The sequence below is a fragment of the Patagioenas fasciata genome, chromosome 3, assembly GCF_037038585.1.
Source record: "Patagioenas fasciata isolate bPatFas1 chromosome 3, bPatFas1.hap1, whole genome shotgun sequence".
Lineage (NCBI taxonomy): Eukaryota > Metazoa > Chordata > Aves > Columbiformes > Columbidae > Patagioenas > Patagioenas fasciata.
Genome location: NC_092522.1, coordinates 44,212,010 through 44,226,489, shown reverse-complemented (window position 1 = coordinate 44,226,489; position 14,480 = coordinate 44,212,010). Strand labels below are relative to the sequence as shown.

General features: G+C 42.4%; 1 protein-coding gene across 2 annotated transcripts in view; it reads right to left on the bottom strand.

Annotated features, from left to right (window-relative positions):
* Positions 1-12,900, bottom strand: part of PLD5 (phospholipase D family member 5) — a 175,347-nt gene extending 162,447 nt beyond the window's left edge. The window contains exon 1 of one of the 2 annotated variants that reach the window (XM_065835115.2): positions 12,156-12,900. In XM_065835115.2, the coding sequence (XP_065691187.2) occupies positions 12,156-12,341 (186 nt within the window). In that variant the 5' untranslated portion in view covers positions 12,342-12,900. The remainder of the gene's footprint in view (positions 1-12,155) is intronic. The other variant, XM_071806226.1, reaches the window with a different exon arrangement.
* Positions 12,901-14,480: the final 1,580 nt, after the last annotated feature.

Sequence of the window (14,480 nt, the reverse complement as noted above, 5' to 3'; positions counted from 1 at the left end):
ACTAATTTTTACTGATTCACGTGTTTTAAAACAAATACACATCTGCTCATTATGATAGACTTTTTACAGTATCTACCAGCTTTTAGATAATCAAGTTAGAGTAAAACCTCAAATAAGTTCAGTTTTATTGGAATAACAGCAGGATCATGAAAATTGAACTGGTCACAATCTCCATCTCAGCATCACTCCACATTTGGTTCTGCTCCAAACAGTTTAAAGTGCCTTGGGGAAATTCAGACTATTTAATGTATCACAATGGCAGGAATTATGTGAATCACTATTTGTTTTATTAGTAACGATTCTCAAATACGTTAGCTTTTTTATTCCATTAAACATTTCATTACAACTGTAAATAGTGAAATACAAATAACAACAAAAATTAGAATGACTAGTATTTATGAGCTGCAATGACTACATAAATTATAAGACAAGCTACTGATTATGTTGACATCACGCAGTCAGAAATAGAACTAAGTTTTTTTAATTCTTTGTTTTATTAAGAAAACTTAACAAAATGCACAACTGTATTTACCTGCAAATACACACATACAGAAGAGGGTTTGCAGGTTGTGCAAAAGCAAAAAAAGAGCAAACCAATGAAGTATTACTAAAAATATAAATAAAATAAAAATTTTTTTAAAAATGCTAAAACTCTGATATTTCTCTGTCCAGAACAAGATATTATCTTCACAGTCAAATTTCACAATGCATTGATCAAAACAAAAGAAGCCAAAACCCTATAAAAATACTCAAACCCTTATGTTATATTCGGAGAGCCTTTAGTAAAGTGAAAGAATTCTGAGGAGCAAACCTTAAAAAAAAAAAAAATCAAAAATGGGACTGTTTTGACAGATAAGCATCAAAAAAACCCTAGGAATAAGTTTGTGATCTAGTAAAAATTGATTTCTGATTAATTCACTTCACCAGCACCAATGTGTCAATCATTCCCTCTCTTCCTGAACTTCTGAGGTTCTAGTTTCCCATATACAATTTCTTCACTTTTAGCTGAGTGGCCCTTCTGCCCACTAAGGCACAGTAAACAGTCAGATTACCACAGGAAGTCAAGTATTTAAGTAATTTTGAAGGAACAGTAGGCTAATTTGCATCCTTCGTAACACTAAACACCAGTGAATCTGGGACTGCCTCAATTCTCAATAAATGGCTCACTTGCATCCCCGCCAGAGAACACTTAGGCACACATTCACATCGTCATTTCCCTATTCTGAAAACCTGGGCATAGAGGCCACGATCAAGCAGCAGCACAGGTCCCCAGTTTGGCTGATTAGGGGATGTGAATCCTGGCATGTACCTATTGCCTAATCTAGGTATACCCTTAAATAATCTACTCCAGTTTCCAAGAACTGCAATGGATAGATTGGAAGCAACCTGATTGTCCACTCAGACTACATAATGTTACAGACTCTAGAGAAGTGTCACTGAATTTGAAAATGTCATCTAGCTGTCATCTAGTAATGTAGAATGTAGTAATGCAAAAGTTCAAAAATACTCATCTAAATATCATTTTAAGAAACCTCCTTTCAGATTCTGAAATATGACAGAGGGAACATTCAGTTTAATAGGACAGATGGACCTTTCAAGACATTAGCAGGGCATCCATTTGGTTTTTTTTTTCCACTCAGTAATGAAACTACAGAAAATGCCTGAGAAGCTGAGATGTGCACTCATAAGCACTTTCCTCTAGAAACGGCTTCATCACAGAAGACAGATCTAGGGAGTCTACTGACAGCACAGACAAGACCTTCTTTTTTAGGAATGATTAAGAGTATATGGTTTCCCACCTTGAATAACAATTAAATGGGGTTTATTAATCATTGACAGGAGTTGGTTTGTTTTTTCCCTCTTTGGCTAGTCTGGTAAAGAGACTTTCATTGCAGCATTTTTGCATTCCTTGTTCTGGAATGGAAGAAGGCCTAAGCCAAACATACATTCAGGCACAGAGACTACGTTCTCTGGGCATTCCCTACAGAGGATGAAGTGATTGCAGTTTTGAGGAGATACTCACTAAGGATAATCTTCCTAGTATCTTAAGTACTCCTACTATCTTTAAAAGTGTTACTGTCAATGTTCTGCTACAAGACCAAACCACTGAAGACTGCAGGGTACTCATTTGTGTAACAGACAAGATTAAGTTGCAAGTTTCTGAAGCTGCTATTTCAAAATCCTTAAACAAGGATGGACAATACTGATAAAACGAAGGGATGACAGTAGCAAAAAAGTAATCTGGATTTTCCTTAATGCTGCTAGCATTAGGAAAGCCATAGCAACAAAATCCACTTTTCCCATATCTTCACTGAAGTTAGCATCTGGAACAAACACAGTCTAAGATTTAGGCTTTTTGTTCAGAAACTAGAAAACTTCATTTCTAAAAAAAAGTCTTGAATGCGTTGAATTAAATTTATACATGCATATATAAATTTATTTTAAATGCAACTTTGAAACTTCAAGTTGTTTTGTTTTCTTGTTCAACAACATGAAGCCAGATGCCATAAATTAAGTCTAGCTTTAGAGACTTGGACTTTCAAAGTGACTGAGGTTGAAATCATCAGAACTGATGCAGTAGATTAATGCAATGTTGAAAGTTTTTCTCATGTGTCAGAGAAAGAAGACTATCTTCCAAGACTAGTGTATTTGGTTTACATAGCTAGCTTTTGGTAGGGGAGGCTGATGCAGACCTGGCCTCTGCAAGGCCAGTGGCCACCCCCATGTTCCAGCTGGCTCCACAACAGACTCCCTTCTTGTCAAAGCTGGGCCCATCAAAAATGCTTATCGTGCCTCTGTGATAACCTGTTTAAGAAAGGGTAAAAACCACTGTGCAGCATCTGGGTGAGAAGAGTGAGAAAAACATGAGAAAAACAGCCCTGCAGACACCAAGGTCAGTGAAGGAGAAGGGGAAGGAGATGTTCCAGCTGCCAGAGCAGAGATTCTCCTGCTGCCTATGGAAGACCATAATGAAGTAGGTTCTCTCTCTGCAGCCCTTGGAAGACCACACGAGAGCAGATATCCACACTGCAGCCCATGGAGAACGCCACAGCAGAGCATGTGGATGTGTGCTGAAGGAAGCTGCAGCCTACAGAGAGCCCATGCAGGAGCAGGCTTTTCTGGCAGAAACTGCAGCCCCTGCACACCCACACTGGATCAGTCCATTCCTGAAGGACTGTACCCCATGGAAAGGACTCACGCTGGAGCAGTTTTTTGAAGAGCTGAAGCCTGTGGGGAGGACCCACGCTGGAACACTTTGAAGAGGACTGTATCCTGTGGCAGGGACTCCACACCACAGCTGGGGAACAGTGTGCAGAGGAAGGAGCAACAAAGTGTTATGAACTGACTGCAGCCTCTGTTCCCCAAAATCCTGTGCTACCTTGGGGGTTGGGGAGAAAGAGGTAGAGTCAGGAACAAAGGACTGAAGTTGAGCCTGAAAAGAAGTGGGGAGAGGAGAATGTTTTTTTTAGTTTTGTCCTTGTTTCTCACTATCCTACCCTATTTTTGATTGTCCATAGATTAAATTAATTTTCCCCAAGTTGAGTCTGATTGGCCTGTGACAGTAATTGGTGAGTGATCTAGCTATCTTTATCTCAATCTACAAGATGTATTATCGCCTTTTCTTCCCCTGTCCTGTTGGGGAGCGGTGGGTGAGAGAGTGGCTTGGTGGGCAGCTGGCACTAGAAGGAGAAAAATGAACTATTAATATCAGGTATGATATTTTCAATGCTTTTCAATACAAACTTAACTTGTTTCAGTAGTTACCACACATAAAAGTATTCTTCCCCCTCCAAATGTCAAGACTTCAAATTCTCCATACTATTTTCAGGATAAATTGGTTTCTATTTTCTACCTTAACATGCTATTCAGTGTTTTCTGAATACTATTCAATGATTTTGGTCCCCTTTTTCCACTTCTCTGAACATTTATTTTCTCTAACTATGTTTGTCTACAAAACATTACTAGAGAAAGACATCTTCAAGGAAAGCAGCATTTCAACAGAAGAATTCCTCCACACACAGTCTGTCAGCAGTGAACTGCATTCTACTACTTCGGCTAGAACCTCAACACATGTTAGTACTGCTGCGTCAGGCAGGCAATTGCAAATGTCAGTCTTCTGTTGAGAAAAAGCCAAAGTCCCCCAACTAATGGAGACTGTTCCCTTGAGTTTAATAATGAAATCTAAATATACAAATCTACCTCCAGGACAAGGCAGACAGTGGGAATTATTATCTGCAACCATGCCATCAAAAAGCTCCAAATGCTGGAAATCAGCTCTTTAGAAACCTCTGAATTGTCCCTGCTTTTATACCTTCATACATCATGCACTCCAGTCTTTTTGGTATCTGACATAGAATCATAGAATGTCCTGAGCTGGAAGGGACCCACAAGGATCAATGAGTCCAACTCCTGTCCCGGCACAGGACAACTCCACATTTCACATCATGTGTCTGAGGGCACTGTCAAATTGCTTCTCAAATATTGTCAGGCTTGGGGCCGTGACACCTCCCTGGGGAGCCTGTTCCAGTGCTCCACCACCCTCTGGGTGAAGAACCCTTTCCTAATGGCTAACCTAACACTATTCCAGACGACAAATTCTTTATACCTGCTTAGTGCAAAAAACTCTGTCAATTCATTAACTAAAAAAAAAGCCATGTATTCACACTTACTGCAAGACAGGAGCTGCTTTGGGAATGTGTGTAACGATTTTTTTAATTCCCATTTAGATCCTTTTATTATTCGCCCTTAAGTTAAAGCTGTTGGCTCTGTCCAGCAGCTGATTTGGCTTGACTGAGTTCCACTCCTGCTACTTCTTTACATCAAGCTATAGCCACCGTTTTTGTTTACATGTTACAGGTCATAGCTATGCTAATGGAGCCTTCTGCCATGCTTAGGATGACAAATCCTAAGGCCTATAAGTACATCCTCTGACCTCTAACATTGTTGATTTACACTCAAGAGCAGAATTGCAGTTTTAAGCTGTCCAACAATGCTTCTGCTAAGAATTTCCTGTATTGTAAGAAAAAAATATATATAAAAGACAAAAATGGCTGCCTAAAAGAACTACTACTTTTTGAATAATAGAAAAGAACTAGATGAACTGTATTTGGGATTTCAACTGTTATAAAGACGACAGGTGAGTGAAAGTTATATTTTATTTCTGATCTGATCATGAGGCTCTGAGAAGTACCACAGTCATGTCAGCTTGTCAGGCAGTGTCGTAAATTGTCTTAAGCCTAACATCTGCATGTTAGACATCTGCCTCTGCTGCCACACGACATTGCCCTTCCTCTGCCTCATAGCCTCTTTTCTCTCTGGATAGCAATGCTGTCAAGGGGCCAGCAGTATGCTGATCAGCTGCATAACATCAACTGGTCAAGTCAATTTTCATAACAGCGAGAGTACTTAAAATCTGAAAATCACGATGTTGCCTTTGCTATTGATCAAAACTTAAGTAAAATCAAGAGATGATGCAAGAATTATAGATAAATTATCCTAATTATTATAATACTAAAGGTAACAGACCGAGGACCTCCAGGAAATAAAACTGTTCTGATACCAGATCTCCCAAAAAGTCTTGAAGTAGTTTTTTTAAAAGACAATTTTTTAAATGTTTCAATGTAATCAAGTAAATAATTACATTTAAAAGTTATTAGAGAAAGACTACCATTACAACTCTGGGAAAGGAATACCTGTATTTGTCCTAAAAAAGAATACATGCATCAAGCAGATCTGTTGGAGCTTAAAAAGAAAACTCCTCTGCTTTTAAGTTTTAATTATGTAAAATTATGTTCTCTAGAATTCTTTCCTAAGGTACTAGGAAGGCAATTTTACAGTACTTGCCATTACTGAGGGATACACAGACAAGATGGAGAATTGCTGTAAACTAAACCAGGCATAATTCACACCAGCTGAAGGCTATCAGGTTAGTGGCTCTTTCTCCCCATCCCTACCTCCTCCTTCTGTTTCTCTTAACCAATTCCTCTTTCATTGAAAAAGGGAACACCAGACAAACAAACAAAGAACACCACACAAAGGGGACTTTAAAAATACTTCACACAACAGTTTTCACCCCAACACTTCCAGTACCACACAAACAACTTCACAAAAAGGCAGGAGGAACAAGCTGAAGTAGATACATAGAAGCAGAACCACCTCCACTCTGCAAGAATTTCAGCCAAAGGTTTGCAACATCACTGTGGTCACATCTGCAAAGACAGAGTTCCTCACACCTCTAATAATTTCCTCCATTGAAAGAATGGCTTTTTGACCCATTAGCACATACATACAGCGAGGCCTCACTTCAGCAAAAACTGCTCATTGGTCTATCTTTAAACATGTTACAGCAGATTCATGTAATCTTAAACACAGCATATGAGTTCACAAGTGAAAACAGAGGCGAGGTGAGTCGTGTTCAGACCTTGTATGGTACAAATTGCGTTACTGCCGCTTGGAAAAGGGTAAGCCACATCAACAATTACACAAGGCGGAGACACACTATATTAAGACACATTTGAAGAGCAACTAATTAGCAAGAAGCCAGCGACACATTCAAGATCTCGACTTCCTCTGTATTCAGTCAATAATTAAGTATTAAAAAATTTTAAAAGAAACTGTATCATATTTGTGCATCTGAACTTCTGTACTTTTAGAAGAGATATGGCCAAGTTGAATTTTGAACCTTTTTACCACATGCTTCAAATGGAAATATGTTATTTACACAAAACACAAACACAACACTAAAACCCAAAACATCCTTACAGTTTTGAAATCTGGAAACAATCTCTTTGTGTATTTGGGATTTTTTTATATAAACAATTTGATAAAAACGAGATTCCTAAAATTTTTTTAGTCCCTCAAACTATATACGGATTAATAGGAAGTGTCACACATGAATAATTCACACTACTCACTTCAACAGAAATCATTATATCATATCTACTGTGGTCTACAAAGATTGGGTGAGAATTAAGGGGCAGGCTGGCAGGGGTGATGATACTGTTGTGGGTGTCTATTAGAGGCCATCAGATCAGGGTGAGGAAGTTGATGAGGCCTTCTATGGGCAGCTGAGAGTGGCCTCACAGTCACAGGCCCTGGTTCTGGTGGGGGATTTTAACTTCCCCAACGCTTGCTGGAAGGACTGCTCAGCCAGCCAGCCACAGTCTAGGAGGTTCCTCCAGTGCCTTCACAATAACTTTTGGATGCAAAGGGTGGAGGAGCCAACTAGGAGAGGTGCACTGCTGGACCTCATCCTCACTAACAAGGAGGGTCTGGTTGAAGCAGTGAAGGATGAGGGCTGCCTTGATTGCGGCAACCATTATATGGTGGAGTTCAGGATCTCCAGTGGCAGGAACAGAATAGCAAACAGAATTGCAACCCTGGACTTCAGCAGGGCAAACTTTGGCCTTTTCAAACAATTGCTAGGGGAAATCCCATGGGCAAGGCTGCTTGAAGGTAAAGGGGCCCAAGATAGCTGGCTAGTGTTCAGGGACTGCTTCTACCAGGCTCAAGATCAGAGCATCCTGACACATAGGAAGTCAAGGAAGGGAGCCAGGAGACCTGCATGGTTAAACAGGGAGCTGGTGGGTAAGCTCAAGTGGAAGAGGAGAGTTTACAGGTCATGGAAGGAGGGGCTGGCCACTTGGGAAGAATATAAGGCTGTTGTCAGAGGATGTAGGGAGGCAACCAGGAAAGCTAAGGCTTCCTTAGAATTCAACCTGGCAAGAAGGGTCAACGACAACAGAAAGAGCTTTTTCAAATATGTGGCAGATAAAACTAACACCAGAGGCAATGTAGGCCAACTGATGAATGGGCTGGGTGCCCTGGTGACAGAAGATACAGAGAAGGCAGAGTTACTGAATGCCTTTGTCTCTGTCTACTCTGCCGGAAGCTGTCCTGAGGAGCCCCGTACCCCTGAGGCCCCAGAGGAAGTCAGGACAATGGAGGAGTTTGCCTCGGTTGATGAGGACTGGGTTAGGGAGCAATTAGGCAATCTGGATGTCCATAAATCAATGGGTCTGGATGGGATGCACCCTCTGGTACTGAGGGAGCTGGCTGAGGTCATTGCTGGACCACTCTCCACCATCTTTGCCAAGTCTTGGGAAACGGGAGAGGTGCTTGAGGACTGGAGGAAAGCAAACGTCACTCCAGTCTTCAAAAAGGGCAAGAAGGAGGACCCAGGTAACCATAGACCGATCAGCCTCACCTCCACCCCTGAGAAAGTGATGGAACAACTTATTCTTGGTGCCATTTCAAAGCATATTAAGGATAAGAGGGTCATTAGGGGCAGTCAGCACGGCTTCACCAAGCGGAAGTCGTGCTTGACCAACTTCATTAACTTTTGTGAGGGCATAAGGAGGTGGATGGACGATGGCAGAGCAGTGGATGTGGTCTACCTTGACTTTAGTAAGGTATTTGACACAGTCTCCCACAGCATCCTTACAGCTAAACTGAGGGAGTGCGGTCTGGACAATGGGGAAGTGAGGTGGACTGCGAACTGGCTGAAGGGAAGAAGCCAGAGAGTCGTGGTCAATGGGGCAGAGTCCAGTTGGAGACCTGTATCTAGTGGAGTGTCTCAAGGGCCAGTACTGGGGCCGGTATTATTCAATATATTAATGAATGATTTGGATGAAGGAATAGAGTGTTCTATCACCAAGTTCGCTGATGACACCAAGCTGGGAGGAGTAGCTGACATGCCAGAAGGCTGTGCTGCCATCCAGCAAGACCTGGACAGGCTGGAGAATTAGAGGGAGGGGAAATTTAATTAAATACAACAGCGGAAAGTGTAGAGTCTTGCATCTGAGCAGGAACAACCCCAGGTTCCAGTATAAGTTGGGGAATGACCTATTAGAGAGCAGCACAGGGGAAAGGGACCGGGGGTCCTGGTGGACAGCAGGATGACCATGAGCCAGCACTGTGCCCTTGTGGCCAGAAAGGCCAAGGGCATCCTGGCCTGTATTAGAAAGAGGGTGGTTAGTAGGTCAAGAGAGGTTCTCCTTCCCTCTACTCTGGTGAGACCACACCTGGAATATTGTGTCCAGTTCTGGGCCCCTGAGTTCAAGAAGGACAGGGAACTGCTGGAGAGGGTCAGCGTAGGGCAACAAAGATGATTAAGGGCGTGGAGCATCTCCCTTATGAAGAAAGGCTGAGGGAGCTGGGTCTCTTGAGTTTGGAGATGAGACTGAGGGGTGACCTCAATAATGTTTACAAATGTATAAAGGGTGAGTGTCACGAGGATGGAGCCAGGCTCTTCTCGGTGACAACCAACAGTAGGACAAGGGGTAATGGGTTCAAACTGGAACACAAGAGGTTCCACTTAAATTTGAGAAGAAACTACTTCTCAGTGAGGGTATCAGAGCCCTGGAACAGGCTGCCCAGGGGGGTTGTGGAGTCTCCTCTGGAGACATTCAAAACTCACCTGGACACATTCCTGTGTAGCCTCATCTAAGTGTTCCTGCTCCGGCAGGGGGATTGGACTAGAGGATGTTCTGAGGTCTCTTCCAATCCCTAACTTTCTGTGATTTACTGGAAGTAGCATACAAAATATACTGGCCCAATATTACTCCTATTACAACCACACTGAAATAAATTCAAGAAATAATTTCAATGACGTGAACACCAACCCCCTCCATGACACCTAGAGTACATATGAAACTTCAAAATCTGTTCATGTGTATCTTGACTTACACCCGCTATATACCCTTCTGCCTATATTGGACATTATGTAGTATCAAATTTATGATGATGTATCTTAAAAATCAGTGTCTGCATGAATGGTCACTCCTTGTATTTTGATTTTCTTTGTAGGTATCAAGTAATATGATCATCTCAGGGGAAGCTGCAATGAAATGTTTTTAGTGTCCTCTATCCACCTCATACTTTGTATATCTTCATTATCCAACACTGACCGCAAGTTAGCATATAGCAATGACCATACCATTCAAAATTATGTATTTCAGATTAATTGGTTTGGCTTTTTGGAGTGGAAAAGTGAAGTGTAGAAAATAACTTACTTGGCAAGAAAACATTCAAACACCTCAAAGTTTTAACTGAAAAGAGAAAATAACAACCTTGCTCCAAAAAATATGCAAGAAAAACAATCTAGACATTAATACATATTTTATTTACATTCATTAAGGGGAGCTATGCAACACCCTGTCTGCGACAAGAATCATGAGTTACGCAGTTACCTTAAATCATAAAACCAAAGTATTTTCACATATATACTGTTGGCGTATCTAATGTACTGCAGGGTAATCACAATAAATGTCAATGAAATAAATACTTCACGGCAAGCAAAAACCATTGTGTTCCAACTTTTTCCTTTACATTGTTCAAATAGGCTATGGGAATAAAAATAACCAGATCAAATGAGAGGGAAACCCCCAGAAGAATGTGCATTCATACCAAACTGCTTACAGAAAAAGCTTTTCACACCAATGGTGCAGAGTTACTGAAGATTAGCATTGTGAAAAAACACTGACTTCATCCAAAGGAAAAACACACACACACACACATATACAAAACCCCCACACATCGACAAACAACCAAACCAGACACAAAGCAAAGGTTTTGCACTTGTAGTCTTCAAACAAGTTAATGTCTTGTCCATGCTAATGTTGTGGTATAATTTAACATACAAATACCTGAACATGCTAATATTCAGCTAGCAAACTGTTGACTGATTATTTCCCCCAATTAATAATCATTCATTTGATGAAACATATCAACATGTAGGTACATGTACTAAAAACCTCTAACAAAAGCCAGAGCTGACATTTCTGTGCTTTCTATGTTTTAGCCATCAGCTGTACAGAGATAAGGCACTGACCTTTCTTCTTGATTCACGATGGGAGAATACTCTGCTTACAAGCTCACTACTGTGAATAGTTGTTAGTGTGAATAATCACAAAAACATGTGTCAGAAGGCAGATAGTATTCAATACCTTTCCTCAGCATTTGAAATGTGGTATTTGCAACAGTTCATCAGTCCCTGTCATTTCTCCAGAAGTGCAGACAACTCAAGTTTAAGATTTCAGTAGCAGTGATAAAATACTCTGCAGGTTAGTGGGAATGGAGGGTAATACTCCACAAATAAGTTGATAGAGGAGCTTTTTTGAGGTTTCATCTTTAAAGGACTCCACTATGCCATCTAGGCTTTTCATGTAATAAAGGCTATTTATCGTTGTAATGAGACCATTTCTATCCAAAGAGACTTCAGATGTCTGTACCTCAAGAAATATTTTTCTGTAAGTCATGAAGTCAACGTGACTGTGATTGCAAACTGCTCACTAATGTCAAGAATGGCAGACTGTTGCATTATGCAATCCCATCCACATTAATTTTCATTCCTGTAAATGCAGCTACTTCCCTGTTTTGATTGTACTGTACTCTGCAACAATGGGCTTCACCTAATAAGCTATTCAGGAAACTCTTACACAGTATGCAGGTCATCTAAACCCATTTCCTTGTTGTTAGAAGTAACATGAAAAATGCGTTCAATCATCTGAGACAGGAATACTTAGAAGTACCTTAAATTCTCATAAAATATTCACTACAGCTGTCCACAGTACCAGTTCTATTGAGGTCCCAAATGCACTTAACTAAGTCATGTACTACTGCTGCAGAAAAAGGTGTCTTGAAGGAAATCTCCTCAGCCCCACACAGACTGAATATTTTTGAAGTCCCATGCATGAAGAATCAGAAAAATAATGGGGGTGAAATCACAGCTAGAATTTTAAAAAAAGCTATTTTCTTCTAGCAATTTCAGACTTAAATTATAATCACTCTGAGATAAATAACCTCCATCTGCACCACCTCAATCTTTCTCCTCCCACATCAGTGCTGAATTTGAGAGAATAGAAGAATGAATAAGCCAAGAACACTAAAAAATATTTCCAGTTAGGAAGAGACTTGCATGTGGCTTGGGAACAGTACTAACATCCTCTTTACCTCAGATTTGACAAGGCTGGGTTCTCTTAAGTAGCCCCTTTCTCTACCATTTGGGAAATGCCATGCCCAGTTACTGGCGCAAGACTTTTCTCCTGGAGTCCAAGCAGGTAGAGAGGTACCCTAACAGAATACCTAGACAGAGATCTAGAAGGAAAAAAAAAAAAAAAAAGGGGGGGGGTGGGGGGAAATAAAAGCTGGCTTACGTGCTCCAGTTTGTCTTTCCTCCTCAGCCAGACACTGGCACTGTAGTCCTGCTGCTTGACAGTGCTGTAGAAGTTTGCACCTACTCTGGTGAGGCTTGGGGAAGGCTCCCTGGGTCTGCTCTTCAGCCTCATCTGCTCGAAGCCCTCATGGGGGGATGAGGAGAGCCAGTCATGCCTGACTTCCATCTTGACATGACAAGGCAAAGTCCAAGGAAAAAAAAAAATCAGAAGAAATCAGGAAATTAAGAGGCACTAAACGAAGAGAGCCCAAAAGAACAGGGTGAGGGAAGAAGAATGGAGGGGGAAAAAAAAAAAAAAAGGGCACCAAAAAAATGGCAGAAAATGGGAAGAGAAGGGGGATAAAGGGAGAAATAAAAGGTAGGAGAAGTGAAGGGAGAAGGAAAGGCTGCAGGTACGAGAGAAGAGGACTGAGAGAAAGGGCACTCGGGAAAGAAGATGCTCCAAGATGCCGGTGCTTGTTGCCCACGCCACCAGCAAGCTGCAGTCCAGGACCGGCGCAGCGGGAAGCGGCTGCTTGCGGCTCTGCCCGGGACGGAGGCGAGGGGAGGCGCGGCCCCGCGGAGACGGCGGCCGGGCGGGGCTGCTGCCTCCAGCCCGCCTGCAGGTTGGCGCAGTGGAGGGGCCGCCGCCCGCCCGGGGATGAAGGCAGCTCCTCCTCCGCCTCCCCCTCGCCGGCAGCCACCTTCGGGGAAGCAGAAAGCAGCACGGAAGAGCCCCGCTTTCGCCTCTGGGAAACCGGCTGCCACCCCCTCCCTCTCCGCGCCTCTGGGGAAGTTCGTTTGTCTCCTCTCCCCCGGACCCCGCCGCAGTGTTCACAGCAAACCGTCGCCACTCCCTCTCCAGGAAGCCTTTGTCCGACCTCACCACCCCGGTGGCTCCTGGGGAGCCACCCCCTGCTCAGGGCAGGGTGCGCCCCTCGCCGCCGTGAGCAGGAGAGAAGGAGCTGCGACCGTGGGGACCACCGCGCCGCCCTCTCCGTCCCCATATCGCTTCCCTCCCTGGGCAGGGGCTCCTAGTGCTCTGAAGCGTAACCTGGCTGACCCGGTGGTCCTTTCCCCGGGGCAACCAGGAGTGCACCTCGCCTGGCCAGGACGCGAAAGCCTCAGCGCGCCGGAGCTGGGCAAAGGGTGGGCAGGAGCCCCGGCTTCGAGTCCAGGTGGTACCTGGAAGCCCTCACCCTCCGCAGCGGCTCAGACAGAGCCAGACCTCAGAAATCAAATCGCTTCTATAGTCCTAGCTGGACAATATCGCCCGTGTGCCCGCACCCTGAGGTACCTGACGCCCTAGTATTTGTCTCATATAATAAAATACGTTTTGGGGTGGTTTCTATAGTCCAGTGCTATCTCTTTTAGTAGAAGTTAGTATGCGTCGCCTTTTAGCTCAAACTTGTTTCAGCAGAAAAAAGTACTTTCCTTTTTCACACTATGAAAAGCCACCTCGCTAATTGCCCACACACTTTGCGAAGCTATATCAGGCACAGACAAGAAAACTTTCCCACATAGCACCAAGAAATAATTATTCGAGCTCATAACATTTTAGTTTCTGGTAAATATTTGCTGGCAGACGATTTGTTAATTTGCCAGAGACATAAACTGATGTAGCTATTCAGATAAAGTGATACTGAACTGGAAGTCTACACTTGAATCCAGTTAACTGCAAATAGCCTTTGAATGGTAAAACAGTTCATACAAACTAGTTGGTGAGAACATTGTAGAAGAGCCCTCTGCTAACCACTTGATCTGGAGCAAATTCTGCTTCTTTCTGATAAAAACACAGATTTAAAATATCCTCATGATCGGGCTTAAGGTGCATTACTACAAAATATCATTCAGAAACAGACAGATAATGGAAGTTTTTCCTTTCCAAGTTCTAAGGATAAAGGCAAAACTCACATCAGACCTCATAATTGCAGACTTTCATAGGTAGTATTACTATTTTCATGAATTACTGGAAAAAATAAACTGAGCAGTAGCAGGAGTTTAGTAGGAACATAAAGTAGAGCATTTTCCTCTAAAACTAAAAAAGCAATTTCATAATACTTACCTGAATACTACCACTACAACAAACAAAAAGCCTAACAAAACAGCAACAACCAGTGCCATGAATGTTACAAACAAATAATTTTACTCACCAGCATAAAAGACTTGCAGCTTTCTTCTCTGGTTTATTCAGTTAGTAGAGTAAATCCAGGCATTTCCAAGATCACCAATACACTCTCTTAACACCTGGAGTAAAAATTAGGACCGTGTGTCTCTACTGCATACAGGACACACCTGAAGGCACTGAGATTTAATAATGTATGGC